At 37.6% G+C, this 19,789-nt stretch overlaps 1 protein-coding gene across 3 annotated transcripts in view; it reads left to right on the forward strand.

The window, feature by feature from the left end:
• Window positions 1–19,789, forward strand: part of LOC124618429 — a 153,432-nt gene that overhangs the window by 119,892 nt on the left and 13,751 nt on the right. For all 3 annotated transcript variants that reach the window (XR_006980050.1, XR_006980049.1, XM_047145348.1), the window contains exon 3: window positions 7,267–7,387. Coding sequence is in view for 1 of the 3 variants with exons in the window: in XM_047145348.1 (XP_047001304.1) it covers window positions 7,267–7,387 (121 nt within the window). In the remaining 2 variants the exon portion in view is untranslated. The remainder of the gene's footprint in view (window positions 1–7,266; window positions 7,388–19,789) is intronic.

The raw sequence follows: 19,789 nt of genomic DNA on the forward strand, positions 1-19,789 counted from the left end.
AGTATAATATAAAAATTACAGTTTTTTAATTTCTAATAATTATGAATACTGTATATTATTTGTATTTACACAAAATTGAGAAGAACACTATAAATCCATGTGCCCGGTATTTTACACTCCAAAGTATGTAGTTTAAATTTCTGTGGTATACAGAAAGCATTTAAGTGATATTAATAAGTAATTTATCTATCACAAACTTGACTCTTAACTTCCGAAATATATTACATACCTGAAATATAAATGAAAAATGTATAGTATGCAGAACATCTGTGTAATTCATATTGTTTTTATATTTTTGTTAATTTTTTTACATTTTTGTATCGTATAAAAGTATATTTCGGTCTTTAGGATCAGGAGCAAGGAACTTTTCAGTGCCTTCAGTTTTCAAAAATTAGACAAAACTTAATCCAAGACTTCAATCAACCAACAATAACAGGAATTTGTCAAATCTCTGTAAGTGAAAGTTGTCACTTTTGACAAGCAGCCCATAAAATCGAAAAAGGTTGGGGTAGATGGTGGATTTTCAAACTGGAAACATGGAGCAGTGTGGATAAGGACCCATGCAATAAATTCTTTTCATACTAATTGCATTAAAAATGTTGAAAATTCTAGCTTAGTTCCCTCCATATCATCAGCTGAAACACATGATGGCTAATCGACCTGCATTATTGAAATAAACAGCACATTGAAGGACTGTCGACATAGAGTCTCCTCATAAAAGGATGCAACAATGTTCAAAATCCCAACTTCATGACATAATTGTAAAGCCTTGAGCAGAAGATGCAGCAGAACCTTAGTTACAAAGAGATCATTACAAATAGCCTCACCACAATAATCAAAATGAAATTCTTGATTGGATGGCGACTGCAGTTTTGTAAGGAATTATGGGCAAGAAAACTACAGAATATTTTTCAATTTTATTGGATGAAATTTGTGACGTCTCCCAAATGGAGCAAGTCTATGTTCGTTTCAGAGTCGTTTCTGAAAATTTGACAGCAGGTTTTATTCTATGAGTAGTACTTCAGCAGAAATATTGTTTGATCTCATTCAAGGTGTATAAGGACAAGGAAAGAAAAATTTCCGGATTTCCCAGTTAAAATACACTTTTAGCGTGTTAAGTGACAGAATTCTATCCCTCGGAACTGTAAAAGTTATCAACCCTTTTGAATGATTAAGGTTTTATACACCAACATAAAACTTTCTACCACTTTATAAAAAAAACCATTTTTGAAAGGTCTTTGATGTGCAACAACATGTACGCTGCATATTTTCGTATTACGAAAGAATGAATTCGAATTCCATCACAAACAGCACGTTAGTTTCCGAAACATTGAAATCGAGATTGCGATGCCTTCTTATAAGCCAATCATAGCTCATGTCACGTGATCTTGCCAGCCGATGATAGCACATATTCAGAGCGTAGGACACGTGATGTAGTCAGCCGATAGCAACATCACTTTTAAGTAGCACAAACACACAGATAGGAAAAGTTAATGATTTAAATTAATATACATGGTGTATCTACAAGAAAAGCTAGGCTTCCTCATATGATATTGGTCGAAGATTAATAAGTTACAAGAACAGGTAAGCCTCCACTTACAATATTGGTCTTTTCCTGCGTGTCATACTAACAGATACCTCACACAAATGGCCAGTAAAACATTAATAATGACATTCATGTCTGGTTTTCTGGGCTAGAAATTCTTCCGAGTGGCTGGTCCTCAAAGTGTTAAGTTTTAAATGAGAGTCAAACTCTCTGTGATTTAAGAAATTCGTCACACATTCTCACACGTAACATAAGTCATCTTGCTTAAAATTGTATTTGCAATGTTTTCCTGCTACCTGTTAGAAATAGGTTCATTTCAGTAGTTGCCAGAAAACAGGCGTTACTGTGCGTGCGCAACTACGATGACGTAGGAAGCCCATGTGTTCGTACGTCTGTTCTGCCAATGCTATTTTACCCTTTGAATAGGTACACTTTTCAAAAGAACTCTAAGTGACAAAACGATGAAATTTTTATTGCATTTATTTAACATGTATGCTTCAATTTACAAGTAAAATGAACATAATACCTCTTATGGATCGAAGAAAAAAAAATTATTCTTTCACTAGTAAAATTTAACTTTTTTTGTAAATTAATTATTATAAAACAGTTTCTGATTGTTTGGTGATTCTCAATTTACTTATAACAACTAATTACCATCTGCAGTGCAAACTGACCAAATTTCATGTTTCTATCCCCATTAGTTTATCAAATAATGGTTCCTGAAAGTAAAAAAAATGTAGTTTTTAGAAAAATCCATTTAAAGTTTAATATTGCAATTCTAGTATAGTTACTGATAAGAATTACCACTAATATTTTCCTGCACCATACTGAGGATCATCTTAATATATTGATCTTCTTTTCTTGTCTAGGTCCCTCTTCTTTTCTGTCTGGCTTCTTTTGTGCATTTTAAATTAGCAATATCTGCTTTACAGATTCTCTCTTTATCTATTTGCCCCAAGGATTTTGCAGTATTTCCACTAGATTTTATGCCCAATAATTCCAAAACGTCCCATAATTACACCATCATTGAAGCATAAAATAGCATCATAAACACCAAATATGAAGGTTGTAAGCTGAACAAATACAGTTTTCAGTAACCGGTTCCAAATGACAGAATTCACACAGTCATTTAAATTTTGGGTTTTCCCATGAAGACATTTCTTCAACAAGGTATCTTTACAAAGGTCTCTAAATATGGGTTTAATTTCATGTACTTGCACCAAGTTTCAGGATCATTCGGGCAAAGACCGTGCACTGGATTTTCCTTTGTGGAAAGTTTATGTAAAAAGATAGCCCATGAAGCATTTTTCATGTTTTCTAACATTTCTTCTTATGGCCAAGCCATAATAATTCTGTAATCTACCTATTTCAACATTTGTCAGGCGACCTTTACCACCTTTCTTCCAATAGTATTTTTGACTTTTCCTTCAATAATCTTCTCAACCTGGACCCCATTCCCTTCTGAGCATGCCCAATGCACTCTAATTTATAAATTGTGACATTAGGGCCATAGGCTTGTTCTGCACATACCCGGTCATTCACCATCTCCAGATTGCACAGAGCATCTGGAAAACCATCATATCTCACGAGAAAATTGTCGTATTTATATAAAACAAAAACTGTTTCATGCCGGAAAGACCAGGCATTTCAAATATTCTTAAGTCTAAAAATCGGATTTTTGAAGCCCACTTGCCATCCATCTCCCCTTAAGAGATCTCACATTACGCCATAAAAGAAACAAGACATCAGAGGATACTGTAAGAGCATCGGAATTTCGTAAACCACACTAAAATGCATAATTTGGCTTCAAGTGCTCATTCATATGTCGAGATTCTCGGTGAAGTAGGTCCCCATCTGACATTAAGCTTTTCATTGTGGCTTTCGGGATGTAAATTTTTGTGGTACACAATTACAGTGTTATCTTGTGCTTGATTCTTTATTATGGCGTAATGCTGTATGTGCCAGAAGATGTACACGTGCACTTCTAAATCAGCGAACAGTTGAAACCAGCTAATAGTGTGGAGTGAAATGCTTCGTTTCAACTAAATTGATTTCCTCAGTGGAAAAGATTAATAAAAGCCAAATTTCTTTAGCAAACCGACAAAAATAACTTCATTGTTCTGCAAGGCGATTAATATTTGACTGCCAAAAACTTGGAAATAAGAAAACTGTAACTAATGACATATGTTGGCCTTCCGTGATCATGTGAATGTGTTTTAATTCACTTGGTGGTTTCCGGCCACAGAAATCTGTTTTGTGTTCATTTGAAATGAGAGCTGTAAATGAAGAGGAAACAGCAACAGGTACTTACTGGTCTAGTGGGGACTACCGTCTCCTCTCCACCATTCAGACTGATCGGCGCATGCGTGAATCTGGCAGCTTGGGCATGCGAGAAAATTTTTTCTTGGTAGCATGTGGCTGCTTGTTGCTACTGCCGATATAGCTAACAGCCACACTTTAAGCCAGAAGCAGGAGAAGGTACCGCCCATAAGCAACTGAACTGCGCATGAGCTCGCTGGCAACTGCTCAAGCGAACGTAATGTAAACAATTGTGACATCACGCTCATGATTTTTTTGTTGTGAAGTTTTGCACAGTCTTCTGTCCTAAAGCCTTTGACACATTTTGCTGGTGGCAGAACCACACCATCCATGAATAGCATTGTGAAGCTTCTAACACACCAGTTATGCTGCATTTCTTTCTTTTGTTATGTGGAAAGTAAAACTTTTTCCCCTTGTTTAACTTATGCAATATTCTTTCAGCTTCATCTTTATTGTAAAGAATAAAAAACTGGTCATTTCCATGATAACAGTAGATGTGCTGAGTCAAGTGTGTCAACTGACCAAAATCTGGAAAATCAGAAAAGTCAGTTACTTGGTAATGTTTCTCCAGCAACTTTGACTAGAAATTCTTTGATCAAATCTCAACACGGCTCCAATATCTTGAAGCTGATCCACAAGAAGGGTAACCCGAAACTGTATGAACAGGCAAAAACAAAGAAATAACTACTTCCATAGGAATATCAGAAGAAAGAGTATGGTCCATTGTACATCATGAATTAATTAGTGAAGTGGTGGCCCACATCTTGTCCATGGTAACTAACTGATGCACAAAATTACTTGAATTCCTTGTACAATGGTTCAAAATTTTTGGAGAAATACTTTTTCACATTTTGTTTTATTAGCACTCATAACTGCAGTAGTGACCTTCAACAAAGCCTTTGTGATCATCAATACGATACTTGAATATCATCTCCACATGAACAATTCCCTAAATGTGAAATTTAAAACTTCAGCATTCCTTTTGTTATCTTCTATTGGCACACCTGGACTGGTCAGTGATTCTCTGGACAGAAGCCTTTGATCTGCTTACTGATTTTACATAGTACCAAAATTTTCTCTGGTTCTTGGCTTCTACTAGAGTACGATGGTCACAGTTGCTTTCTCAGGACTTTCCACAGTCTCTTGTTAAATAATGGAGGGTCCTTTCCATCCTTAGTCCACTTACTTAGCACATACTTCTCCAAAATGTGATTTACAATTCGTTTAAACTTTGTACGTGATTCCTCTTTGTCCACCATACCAGAACTAAATGATGTCCATTCATTGTTTAAGTGGGATAGTAGCAATTGCTTATTTGCTATTTCTGGCCTAAACACTCTCCTGGCTTTCTTGAGGGATTGTTGCTATCCACACCATCAATAAGGTCAGGCCTATTTGTAGTTACAAGATCTAAAATATTTCCATTGCATGTAGGCCCTCGAACCAGTTTTCAGAAAATGTATTCAAAACTGCTTCACAAGACAGCCTGTGTGTACCACTGCAGTGAATCTGTGGACATCACAGCCTATACTCAATAGGTTAAAATTGTCTCCAACTAATATTTCATGATCTGGGCATTTTCATGCTACTCAGTGTAGGGAATCAGGTGGCCAATAAAATTATCCAACAATTAACTGGAATTCACCTAGACCTGTTATATGCATCCAGATAACTTCAGTCACACTCAAAATTGCCATCAATAGAGAAACTGTTTTTGTCAACTTCTATGGCATCTATTCTGTCTTTCCAATACACATTCCATGGTTCGTCAAATATTTCAGAGCTTTCTACTTTGGGTTTCAGTCAGCCCTTGGTCCTGAGAAAAATTAGGGTGTGACAAATTTCCTGGAGGGCAGTAAATTGGGGAACTTTGTTGTGGACACTTTACTGATAAAATTTTGACAGTAGAAGTGTCTTTACTCTGAATGTGGTATGGTTGTGCTGTATGTGGCAACTGGTGAGTGTTCACCAGAGAACCTTAAAACTACTTTGTAGCCTAAAAAGCCCCCATGTCTACTCCACAAGTGCTCTGCTACCTGACTAGCTGCGTCCTTTATGTGGTGCATCTCTGACCTATCAAGGGGAGTCCTACAATTCTCCACATGATAACGCAGGTCCAGAAAACTGGAGCCAAAACTGCCACAGAAACAATGAAGCCTTTGGTCGAGACCTTCCACTCAGCTCCAAACCAATCAACTTGGAGAACAGTGCTTCAAAACTGTGAGCTCTGCTTGGGACCGCACATGCAAGGCCAGCAGTCTTCACCACTTCCACTAGCTGTCCACATGAACTGAGACTGGAGCTTCTGATAACTAGCAAACCTCTCTCCCCATGTGCTTGCTCAGACCCTGCTGAAAGAGCAGGCACCTATCCACTCACAGGGTGAATGGGTGAGACTAGACGGCCAGCCTCCATGTTGAACCTCCACCTCTAGTGACACGGATGCATTACTTGCGACGAGTTCAGATCCACGGCATTGGGTATACTGGAAGGTGCCATGGCAGCTGGGCTCGTGGGTGAAACAAGCTATGCCTGACGTGGCCCATGTGATGCAGCAGATTCTCTGATCCGAGACAGCAGCCTGAAGACAGCTGACTGTTGCTGCAAGAACCTTCAGCTGTTTGCCAACTGCAGCCAATCCATCTCAGCATGACTAACTTAAGAAGTACACTGTAAAATGACATTCAAAATAAATGACGACTGTGCTACAGACTACATGAATCTGCACTTTACTGCTACTAAAATATGAGATTACACCTTATAAATACAAAAACATACACAGAATTTAAGAATTAAACTATGAAGAAGACACAAAAAGCTAAAAATGTAACTTGCTGCTCTGCTGGTACATGACAGGTGGCAGCCAGAACCTGACTGACTGACTAGGCAGGAACAAATGGTTGCAGTACGAGCAGACAAGGCCACGTCAACTGTATGAAAAGACCAGATCAGTCAAACATACAGACTGTTGCTCCTGCAACTACTAACAAGTCTACTGCCCCTCTTCAGGAACCAAACATTTGTACGACCTCTCATCATATACCCCTCCATTGCAGTTGTACCAATGGTATTGGCTATCAGTAACATTGAGGCACTCAAGTGACGCCACCATGGCAAAGTCCATGGTTCATTGGGGGTGCAGAATTCACATTTAGAAACATATTTTAACTTAGTAGTGTGCTCTTCTTTCTCGTTAGCATTATTTTCTTGATTCAAATAGAATTGCTAGCTTTTGTCATTGGATCTTTAACTGTAGCACTCGTTAAAGAAGTGCATTCAAAACATCATTAAATTATTATTATAATAGTATAACTAGTTACCAAAGCAGTTATAAAATTTGAAACTTGCCTGTCTAATTAATGCTGCAAATATTATACTTGTCATGTCTTGTGTTTATGAAGGCACTGGATGAGACACGACAAGGCGTTCAGAAGGCCGTTCAAGACACTGCAAAGGTGGCCTCAGAAAAAGTGTCAGAGACCACAGGTGCTGCAAGCAAGAAAGCCAGTGGACTATTCAATTGTAAGTAGCTCGTAACTAAAATGTAATAGCCTCTCCAAGATAAACAAGTTAAAACTGTATGTCTGTATTTTACAGACAGACTCAGAGCTTCAACTTCACATCTCATTATTATTATTATTATTATTAATTATTATTATAAGCATTCTGAAGAAAGACAAATATCTAAGTTTGAGTTCTGGTCTGGCACACTATTTTAACTTGTCACATATTTTTCAGACTACTATAATATTATTTTAAAGAGCAGAAGAATTTAAATTGATTATACACATAATTTATTTTGAATGACAGTTACAAATGTGTAATTTATGACAAGAGAAGAGAGGGTGTTCACCATAACAGGCCACACGCACATGTGCAACCTCCCCCCCACACACACACACACCATATACATTGTTCCAATGATGCAGTCCAACTGCAGTGAGGTGTCATATGGAGTGGGTGAGAGGAGCACAGAGGGGAGAAGGGGAAGGGAGGGTGGAGAGAAGAGGTGCTGAAGGCTGGGAGGGAGAGGCCCTAAGGGAACAGGTTGGGAATATGGCACTGGTGAGCCTACTCTAGTGTAGAGAAAAGAAGTTGGTGAGGTGCACATTTAAGTGGAGTGGGTTGGGAGGAGGTGTGGAAGGGCTGGAACAAAGGAAGAGGGATGCAGTGGAAAGGAAAGTGTGGGTGAAGTTGTAGACTTGTAGACAGGGGTGAAAACTGGTGTGGGTCAAGGGCCAGGGAGGATACTGGGATTGGTATTGAATGAAGTGTTATAAGGACAGTTTCCATCTACATACTTCAGAAAAGCCGATACTGGTGAAGGATATTGAAGTCTAGTATTTGTACTCAGCATTATGTTGCATCACTTCATGGTTAGTTTTGCTCTTGGCTGCTTTTTGAATGGCCATTCATTTGGTGGGCAGCTGGTTTGTAGTGATGCCATGATAAAAGATTATATATGAGCTACAGCAGAGTTGGAGTGTTACATAATGGCTTTCACAGATGTCTGTGTGGCCCTGCCTCTCACAGCATAGGGTATTCCTGTGTTGCCACTGGAATAAGATGTCCTCAGTTGGTGCTTAGAACAGATCTTCAGCAGGGTCTTGGGGTCTTGTGGCTAGAGGTTGGCCTAAGGGTATTTCATAAATTGGGAAAAGTGAGAAGCATTGTCACAAGGATGCACCTTATTTCAGAGTACAATGATGAGTAGTTGAAGCCTGGGAAGAAGAGGTGATAAAGTTGTTCCAGTCCAGGGCGATACTGCATAATGAGGGAGGGGGAGGGGAGAAAGGTGCTTTTGCAGTGGATTCATCAGGGTGGTTCTAGGATTAGGGACATGTGCAACTATGTCACCATATGTGTGCCATCCACAGGTGGCTGGGCTGTATCGGAGAGATTTATTAGTATGGAAGGGATGGCAGCTTTCTGAATAGTGGTAGTGTTAAAGGTCAGTGATCTTGGTACGGATGGAGGCTTTTATGGGGGCATTGGATAGCTGCAGATTAATTTTGTTAGAACATATGCAGACAATTCACATATGACACAATACCTCAGGTTGTATGAGGCTTGTAGTGAGACAAAGTTTTCATTTGATTTGACGAGGGGGGGGGGGGGGGGGGAGGGGGTAACAGTGGACTGCGATTCAAATTTCAGATAGCTACTAATGATGTCCTGTTTTTAATTGATAATTCAACAATAGTAGTTTACCCAAGAGGTAACAGAGTGTGACTGGAAAAGGAGATAAATGGAGGAGGAGTACACAGAAAAGAGGAAGGGAGGAGGGGAACAGAGTAAATAAAAAATTCCGAGTTATAGAGAGGAGAAAGGCCAGAGTGTAACACATAATTGATGAATGATTCCATAAATAAAGTAACAAACTTCATTCCACAAAGAACTTCACAGGTAGACTGTTATAGTGTACATGTCCATGTCTGCATTGACAAAATTTGTTATGACCTTGCAGGTATGTCATAATGGTGTACCACATACCACTCATTTGTGAAAACAGTGTCATAACTCAAATCTGTGATTTTTCAGGAAAGCCTTTGAAAGGTTTTGAAGTCTTATAGTTTTAGTAGATAGACATTCTGAAATACTTTCATAGTATAATTTGATAGAAGGAAGTTTCCAAAATATAATTGTTTACAATAATCACTCAATAAATAGCCTGTCTTACCTATGAGTTTGTTCTATTGCCCTCTGTGTGCTTTATGACACTCTTACTACAAATTCTGAACAAAAGTTATGTTTTATTTTGAAATAGGACATCTTTGTTGCCACACATAATTGGTTTACTTCAAGTTGTGAATATATTAAAATAGAAATATAATAATTATCATTATGAAATTCTTTCAATTCTTTGAAAAGTTAAATTATACAAATTGGTTTTCGATTCATCTCTCCAAACAAGCAATTAACAAACTTATCAACAAAATGTTGATTGTACTTCCCCAAACAAAACATTCCTTTAGTCTTGTGTCTCTTTACTAACAGATGATGTTCATAGAACTTCGGGATCAAATTCTTGCATACCAAATCAATTGCTGAGCGAGGTAGTGCAGGGTTTAGCACTGGACTCACATTCGAGAGGATGATGTTTCAAACTTGTGTTCAGCTATCCAAATTTATGTTTTCTGCGATTTCCATAAATCGCTCTAAGCAAATGCCAGGATGGTTCCTTTGAAAGAGCATGGCCGACTCCCTTCCCTGTCCTTGACACAAATCCAAGCTGGAGCTTCATCTCTAATGACCTCTATGTCAATGGGACGCTAAACCTAATCATTCTTCCTTCCTTTACCAATTCTACCAAATCAGCTTTCTTTCTCTCGGAGATTCCTGGCTATGCAGTGAATGCAGGGGTCAGCATTACATGATTGTTATATGATATCATCTTGCTTTTCATGTCAGTAGCTTCCTGAAAATTTGCATTAGAATAAGACAGGTTGATTGCTTCACAACTTTGAAAGACTCTTATTTAAGAAACTGTTATGGCTCCCATGTTAACAGATGCTATGTCCATCTGCACATGCTTCATATCATAGAATGAATGGTTCTCAAGTCTTTCTTGCAGTTCTAACACCAGAGGTGTACGTTTCAGGTGTGTAGATAGGGCTGCTCTTCAGCAAATGTTTTACATTCCTCTCTATCAAGAAATGGGCAGAATCACCTTCATTTTGTGTGAGATGAGGTATTTGTACATTATACTTCTTACATTCAGGAACTAGACTGCATAGAGGTACACAGCAAGTAAATTAATTCTTTTGTTGCCTGGTGCAATTGTCAGAATAAAATATAAAGGACTTTTGTCTTTGTCCACTTTCTCTGTCAAGTACTGCAATATACAGGTTGCCAGTTCATTCACATCTCTGTGTTTGTGGCTTTCATCCCAACATAACACTTACAGGAATTATATTTCAAGTTGTAGACTGTAAAATTTAGTATATTTAATTCTGATTTACAGTAGAATAGTGATATGTCCCCCTTCGGTAGTTGCATCACTGCTGGCAAATCATAGACTGCAACAACTGTTCCTTCTGATGCTGTTTCTTTATCACCTGTCTTTTCAATTCGACATAATTCTTTTTCAGCCAAGTGTTCAATGCAATTTTCTTCCAGTGTTTCTTTCTTTCATCCTTGGTATTGTTATATGCAGTGCAGAGACCCCATTGATCTTTTTTCGGTATGAAAAATGAAATGTTGAATTCAGTAGTAAATAAACAGTTGAACAATATGTAATTCCCATGTTCAACATTATTAACTTGGCAATGTGACACGGTAATCTTTATGAATTCCTGAAATGGTCTTACCCACTTTGATAAAATATTTGGATGTATTTGCTCTAGTGCAGTGGCTTTCAGAACCGGTAAATTTTCTGATTTCTTCTTTTACACTTTCATTGATCTTTGGTTGTTTTCCATGCTTCCCTCATTTATCTTCTTCCATAAAGACATTGGCAACCTTGTTTTGTGTCTCCACCACTGTACATATAGGGAAACTGTTTATGTTTAATGTACTCATGTAGAACAGATTACAAACATGGAGAAGTTTGTCCTACACATCAATAAAATGCCATATTTCTTTGTTGACGTGTCTTGCTACCATCTCGCACGTAGTGATATGGGGCTTTCATTTCATTCATACTGTTTTTTATGAAATGTCTCTGCTTTTCAAAGTTGCCCAATGCCGATATCCCAAAAACAGTTTCAATCTTTCTTCTTCACTGAATGTTTTAAGTCTACATTTATCTGAAGATGCTGGTGTAATTTTTCTTTCCTCCCGTATTCAGTTATCCTTTATTCACATTTTGTATTCCATTCCAGAATTTCTAGCAGAAGGGTAAATTGGCTGGGGAAATAGCAGGAAAGTTAAAGGGGGGAGGCACTGTCATGAGTGGTAAAATACCAGTGGTTATAGGATTCAGAAAAGACCCTTTTTTAGGGTAGGGAGGACAGAAAGAAAACAAATTTTAAGAGAGGTTAGAACTGAGACAAACCTTCAGTTTGAGAAAGAAATCAAAAAACATAATTCCAGCTTATTACATCAACATAAACAGCCATTGGTTAAGAATTTTCAACTGTCAGCAGATATTTTAACTCCATCCAATTTTAAGTCAGTCAATGTGAAATGTCAGCTATCTTTATTGCATCAAAATATTCGAGGACTGAGAAATAAAATTAATGAATTAACTATCTGCATAGATGAATTAGAGTCTTCAAACCCAGCTGACATAATCTGCCTCTCTGAACATCATGTGACCACTGGTATAGAACTTTTAAGTGTTACAGGGTTTAGGTTAGCATCTCACTATTGTAGATCAGAAATGGAGAAAGGAGGAGTTGCCACATTCATCAGGAACTGTCATAAATTTAAGAACATAGACATTCATAAATTTTGCCTAGAACAGCATATGGAAGCATGTGCAACAGAATTAGATTTTCACAAAAAATCTTTCATAATATTAAGTGTATATCGAGCACCTGCAGGTAACTTTAATCTGTTTGTAAACCACCTTGAAGCTGTACTGGCCCATTTAACAACCAAAAACAAAGAAATAGTGGTTGCTGGTGATTTCAATGTAGATTTCCTTAAAGACTCTCCCAATAAGAACCTATTTGAGTTAGTAACACTATCATTCAACTTAATTCCCACAGTAAAGTTCCCCACTAGGATAACCACTTGCTCACAAACAGCCATTGATAATATCTTTATAGAAAAGTCAAATGAACAAAATTATATTACAAAACCAATAGTCAATGGCCTCTCAGACCATGACATGCAGTTCCTTCTGTTAAATGTTAATACTGAACAGGATATAAAATCTGTTAATTCTGAGCTCAAGAGGGTAATCAGTAAGCCAAAAATTGATTATTTTAGGACACTCCTCAGAGACATTCACTGGACTGATGTTTACAGTGCTCATGGCATGAATGAAAAATATAACATTTTTGCTAATAAAGTGCTTACCTTATTTGAACACTGCTTTCCCCCAAAACTTACCAAGGTTAGAGCAAAGTCTACAAAGAAGCCATGGATTACTCGAGGAATAGGGGTATCTTGTAAAACAAAAAGAAAACTGTATCTGTCAATCCGAAACATTTCCAATGTTGATGCTATAGCACATTATAAGAAATACTGCAAAATATTAAAGACTGTAATACGGATGTCAAAGCAAATATATTACAAGGAAAAGATAGTCATATCAGATAACAAAATAAAGACAATATGGGATATAGTGAAGGAGGAGACCGGTAGAACCAGACATGAAGAGGAACAAATAGCATTAAGAGTAAATGATGCATTGGTGACAGATGTGTATAGTGTTGCAGAACTTTTTAACAAACATTTTATAACTGTTACTGAAAAGATGGGGTTGTCAGGTTCGGTAGATGCTGCTATGGATTACCTTAGACCAGACATTTCAAGTAACTTCCATAATATGAATTTGACCCTCACTACCCCAACAGAAATAATGTCCATCATAAAATCTTTAAAATCAAAAACATCTAGTGGGTATGATGAAATATCAACAAAGTTAATTAAAGAATGTGATTCTGAGCTAAGTAACATATTAAGCTATCTGTGTAACCAGTCGTTTATCAGTGGAATATTTCCCGAATGGCTGAAATGTGCTGAAGTTAAGCCACTGTTTAAGAAGGGAGATAAAGAAATAGCATCAAATTTCCATCCAATTTCACTTTTGCCAGCATTCTCAAAAATTTTCGAAAAAGTAATGTACAGTCGTCTTTATAACCATCTTATCTCAAATAACATACTGTCAAAGTCACAGTTTGGATTTCTAAAAGGTTCTGATATTGAGAAGGCTATCTACACTTACAGTGAAAATGTACTTAATTCATTAGACAAAAAATTGCAGGCAACTGGTATATTTTGTGATCTGTCAAAGGCATTTGACTGTGTAAATCACAATATCCTTTTAAGTAAACTAGAATATTATAGTGTAACAGGAAATGCTGCAAAATGGTTCAAATCTTATATCTCTGGCAGGAAACAAAGGGTGTTATTAGGAAAGAGACATGTATCAAGCTATCAGGCATCATCCAACTGGGAACTAATTACATGTGGGGTCCCACAAGGTTCCATTTTGGGGCCCTTACTTTTTCTTGTGTATATCAATGACCTTTCATCAGTAACATTACCAGATGCCAAGTTTGTTTTGTTTGCTGATGATACAAACATTGCAATAAATAGCAAATCAAGTGTAGTCTTAGAAAGATCAGCCAATAAAATATTTGTAGACATTAATCACTGGTTCCTAGCCAATTCTTTGTCACTAAACTTTGAAAAAACACACTACATGCAGTTCAGAACTTGTAAGGGGTGTCCCAAGAGTATATGTCTAACATATGATGACAAGAAGATAGAAGAAGTGGACGGTGTTAAATTCTTGGGATTACAGCTTGATAATAAATTCAACTGGGAGGAGCACACCACAGAACTGCTGAAGCGTCTTAACAAATCTCTGTTTGCAATGCGAATTTTGTCAGACATAGGGGATATAAAAATGAAAAAGCTGGCATACTATGCTTACTTTCATTCCATAATGTCATATGGGATTATTTTCTGGGGTAATTCATCAAGCCAAGCTAAAGTTTTCCGGGCACAAAAACGTTCAGTAAGAATTATATGTGGTGTGAACTCAAGAACATCCTGCAGAAGCCTGTTTAGGGAACTAGGGATACTAACTACAGCTTCCCAATATATTTATTCCTTAATGAAATTTGTCATTAAAAATATATCACTTTTTCAAACCAACAGCTCAATTCATGGAATCAATACTAGAAATAAGAATAATCTTCACAAGGATTTAAAGTCACTTAGTCTTGTACAAAAAGGTGTGCATTATTCAGGAACACACATTTTCAATAACTTGCCAGCAGCCATAAAAAGCTTAACAACCAATGAAATTCAGTTTAAGAGAAGCCTAAAGGATTTATTGGTGGCCAACTCCTTCTACTCCATTGATGAATTTCTGAGGAAAACCAACTGATTTGTATATAAGTACAACATAACTTCTGCACAATTTCAGTGCAGTAATGTGTTCACTGAAAATTTGTGTGTGTGTGTGTGTGTGTGTGTGTAAGTATAATCTAACTTCTGCACCATTTCAGTGCAGTAATGTGTTCATTGTAAATAAGTATTACAGTAGTTGTATTACATGTTTCTTACCTTATAAATAAATATAAAACTTTTTTATTTTAAATTCAGTGCAATAGTATTTGTAAAATGACTCTTAGTGTTCATTAAAAAATGACGATCATTCCACTTGGGACCTGTGGAATGGTACATTAGCTTATTTGTTTTAGTTTAAATATTTGTCATGTATTGTTGTTTTTCTGACATGTTCCACATCCTGGAGGACCTCCTCACTACGGATCAATTGGAATGAAAGTAAATCTAATCTAATCTAATCTAATCTAATCTTTAAGAATATTCCTGCACCATTTTTCTACATCACATTTGTGTTTCACACCTTGCTCTAGTGGGTATTAATATCATTTCCATCCCTATCAAAGTGGAAGCATTTTTATTGAAAAATAGTGTGCGAGATGTAGAATTAGCTCCACTCGCCAAAACTACTCTAGCATCAACGGTATTAACACAAAGATGTTTATCTCACCAACTTTCATCACTGTCTGACACACTATCCTCCTATGGTATGTAGGTGGTTATCACCAACTATACAATCACAGTCTTCAGGTGATGACTCAAAGCTACTGCAACTATTGCATGAGGATGAAGAACTGGATGATAACGACACTAATGTGGTAATGTCATTAGGGGATGCCAACAACAAGTTACTACTCCCAGAAAATAAACTTTCTTTGTCTCCATCATGAATTGCGTTATCATTAACTTCGTGGCTAAACTTGAAGCATTTCCTAAAAAGGAGTTTAGCTGTAGTATTATTTGGTCAAATACCATTGTCTCATATTATTGAACTGTACATACCAACATCTTGCAAAGGAGTTTCATTCAAAATAGACTCCAAGGCTGCCCTTGACCTATCATGATTATACATGAATCCTGAAATTATGAAAACTGGTAAGTTTAAACTTCACATCTTATGTGGAAATAATGTTGACTAAGACAGGAATAATAGTATCATACAACAAAATATTACAAAATACATTTGAAGATCTATCACTTGTTTTCAGCAAAAGTGTCACATTTGTGTTTTTTTCAAAGTTCAGTTATCAGCTTTACTGCCAGATTTGTTGGAGTAATGCCATAAGTAAAGGTAGTACAGGAAGAGTTGAAAACAACATTGCTGCAAGAACATCACATTTTGAAATATGACTATCATGTATTCCAAATACACCAATGAACATCAGTCATATGTTAAAATAATACATTATTGATACAAACATCAGTGACCTTACCTGTCACAATCCTGAAGCAGTAACGTTTTAATACAGACTACGACACTCTTCGCACAAATTATGTGGCAACACCAGGACAACTGCCAGAGCACAACTGAGATGTGCAAGTGTTGCCAGTAACTGAAGTGCTGGATTCCAAGTATGTGACAGCACCACAAACATCCTTTATCAGCGAATTTTGCAATTAGAGTTACGATGATGTAGCATTCAGAGGAACTCCCCCAAGTGTTTTTTTCATGTCAACAACTCAAATATGACAAATTATGAGTTATGACACTGTTGTTGGAAATGAGTGGTACCTTTATTAGAATTGTCTGCAGCATGGTTTGCGTCTTTTTTTAAGGCCCCCCCCCCCCCCCAAAAAAAAAAACCTCACTGGGTGTCTGAGGCTCTGAAACAATTTACCTTACAAAAAAAAAAAAAAAGAAACACACACTGAAAGAGCTAAAATACAAGACTTGTAATTGTAGGGTGCATGTTAAAGCTTTCTGAAACCTGAGGTTCAACAGTCTTGGTAAAACTGTATGATTCAGCTCTGTTATTGTTTTCATGGCTGATAAGCAGATGCTCCTCTTCTGTCACAAATATACATGTTTGTATGTTATTTATACCGTTCTCATTTACAGCCACATTGCTATGGATTTGCAGGACTTTTTAAAATGTATTAGCATAATTTCATACTGCTTGAGTCAATGCTGTGTAAAATATTGGTTACATTTCCATATCAAACTAAATTAGAAAGAACAGTCAACATAACATTATGCCATTCAATCTCACAGTGAATGAAATTGGAAGCACTTAAGACTACTAGCTACAGGGAAAAGAAAGGGTCAGGTTTTGGGTGTCATCAGTGGAAAGCAGTATTTCTTAAACTCATCATCATCATCATCATCATCATCATCATCATTTAAGACTGATTATGCCTTTCAGCGTTCAGTCTGGAGAATAGCCCCCCTTATACAGTTCCTCCATGATCCCCTATTCAGTACTAACATTGGTGCCTCTTCTGATGTTAAACCTACTACTTCAAAATCATTCTTAACCGAATCCAGGTACCTTCTCCTCGGTCTGCCCCGACTCCTCCTACCCTCTACTGCTGAATCCATGAGTCTCTTGGGTAACCTTGCTTCTCCCATGTGTGTAACATGACCCCACCATCTAAGCCTGTTCGCCCTGACTGCTACATCTATAGCATTCATTCCCAGTTTTTCTTTGATTTCCTCATTGTGGACACCCTCCTGCCATTGTTCTCATCTACTAGTACCTGCAATCATCCTAGCTACTTTCATATCCGTAACCTCAACCTTGTTGATAAGGTAACCTGAATCCACCCAGCTTTCGCTCCCGTACAACAAAGTTGGTCGAAAGATTGAACGGTGCACAGATAACTTAGTCTTGGTACTGACTTCCTTCTTGCAGAACAGAGTAGATCGTAGCTGAGCGCTCACTGCATTAGCTTTGCTACACCTCGCTTACACTTCCTTCACTATGTTGCCATCCTGTGAGAATATGCATCCTAAGTACTTGAAACCGTCCACCTGTTCTAACTTTGTTCCTCCTATTTGGCACTCAATCCGTTTATATTTCTTTCCCACTGACATTACTTTCGTTTTGGAGATGCTAATCTTCATACCATAGTCCTTACATTTCTGATCTAGCTCTGAAATTTTACTTTGCAAACTTTCAATTGAATCTGCCATCACAACTAAGTCATCTGCATATGCAAGACTGCTTATTTTGTGTTCACATATCTTAATCTCACCCAGCCAGTCCATTGTTTTCAACATATGATCCATAAATAATATGAACAACAGTGGAGACAGGTTGCAGCCTTGTCTTACCCCTGAAACTACTCTGAACCATGAACTCAATTTACCGTCAACTCTAACTGCTGCCTGACTATCCATGTAAAGACCTTTAATTGCTTGCAAAAGTTTGCCTCCTATTCCATAATCTTGTAGAACAGACAATAACTTCCTCCTAGGAACCCGGTCATATGCCTTTTCTAGATCTATAAAGCATAGATACAATTCCCTGTTCCACTCATAACACTTCTCCATTATTTGCCGTAAGCTAAAGATCTGGTCCTGACAACCTTTAAGAGGCCTAAACCCACACTGATTTTCATCCAATTGGTCCTCAACTAATACTCGCACTTTCCTTTCAACAATACCTGAGAAGATTTTACCCACAACGCTGATTAAAGAGATACCTCTGTAGTTGTTACAATCTTTTCTGTTTCCATGTTTAAAGATTGATGTGATTACTGCTTTTGTCCAGTCTGATGGAACCTGTCCCAACTCCCAGGCCATTTCAATTATCCTGTGTAGCCATTTAAGACCTGACATTCCACTGTATTTGATGAGTTCCGACTTAATTTCATCCACCCTAGCCGCTTTATTGCACTGCAATCTATTGACCATTTTTTCCACTTCCTCAAATGTGATCCTATTTCCATCATCATTCCTATCCCATTCTACCTCGAAATCTGAAACATTACTGATCGCATTTTCACCTACATTGAGCAACTCTTCAAAATATTCCCTCCATCTGCCCAAGGCATCCACAGGATTCACCAGCAGTTTTCCTGACCTGTCCAAAATACTTGTCATTTCCTTCTTACCTCCCTTTCGAAGACTGCTAATTACACTCCAGAATGGTTTTCCAGCAGCTTGACCCATAGTCTCCAACCTGTTTCCAAAGTCTTCCCATGATTTCTTCTTGGATGCTGCAATTATCTGTTTGGCTTTGTTTCTTTCTTCAACATAACTTTCTCTGTCTACCTGGGTTCTGGTATGTAGCCATTTTTGATACACCTTCTTTTTCCTTTTACAGGCTGCCTTGACTGTATCATTCCACCAAGCTGTTTGCTTCATCCTACTTTTACACACTACTGTTCCAAGACATTCTTTAGCCACTTCTAGTACTGTGTCCCTGTACCTTGTCCATTCCTTTTCCAATGACTGTAATTGACTACATTCAACTAACTGGTACCTTTCTGAGATCGCTGTTATGTACTTGTGCCTGATTTCCTTATCCTGAAGTTTCTCCACTCTTATCCTCCTACATATGGCCCTGACCTCCTGCACTTTCGGCCTCACAATCCCAATTTCACTGCAGATTAAATAATGATCAGTGTCATCAAAGAATCCCCTGAATACACGTGTGTCCCTCACAGCCTTCCTGAGTTCCTGATCTGTTATTATATAGTCAATGACAGATCTGGTTCCCCTGCCTTCCCAAGTATACCGGTGAATGTTCTTATGTTTAAAAAAGGAGTTTGTGATTACTAAGCCCATACTGGCACAGAAATCCAAGAGTTGTTTCCCGTTCCTGTTGGCCTCCATATCCTCTCCAAATTTACCCATAACCTTTTCATACCCTTCTGTTCGATTTCCAATCCTGGCATTAAAATCACCCATGAGCAGAACACTGTCCTTGTCCTTTACTCTAACAACTACATCACTGAGTGCCTCATAAAAACTATCCATCTTATCTTGATCTGCCTCTTCACAATGCG

Source organism: Schistocerca americana, chromosome 1 (genome assembly GCF_021461395.2).
Source record: "Schistocerca americana isolate TAMUIC-IGC-003095 chromosome 1, iqSchAmer2.1, whole genome shotgun sequence".
Classification (NCBI taxonomy): domain Eukaryota; kingdom Metazoa; phylum Arthropoda; class Insecta; order Orthoptera; family Acrididae; genus Schistocerca; species Schistocerca americana.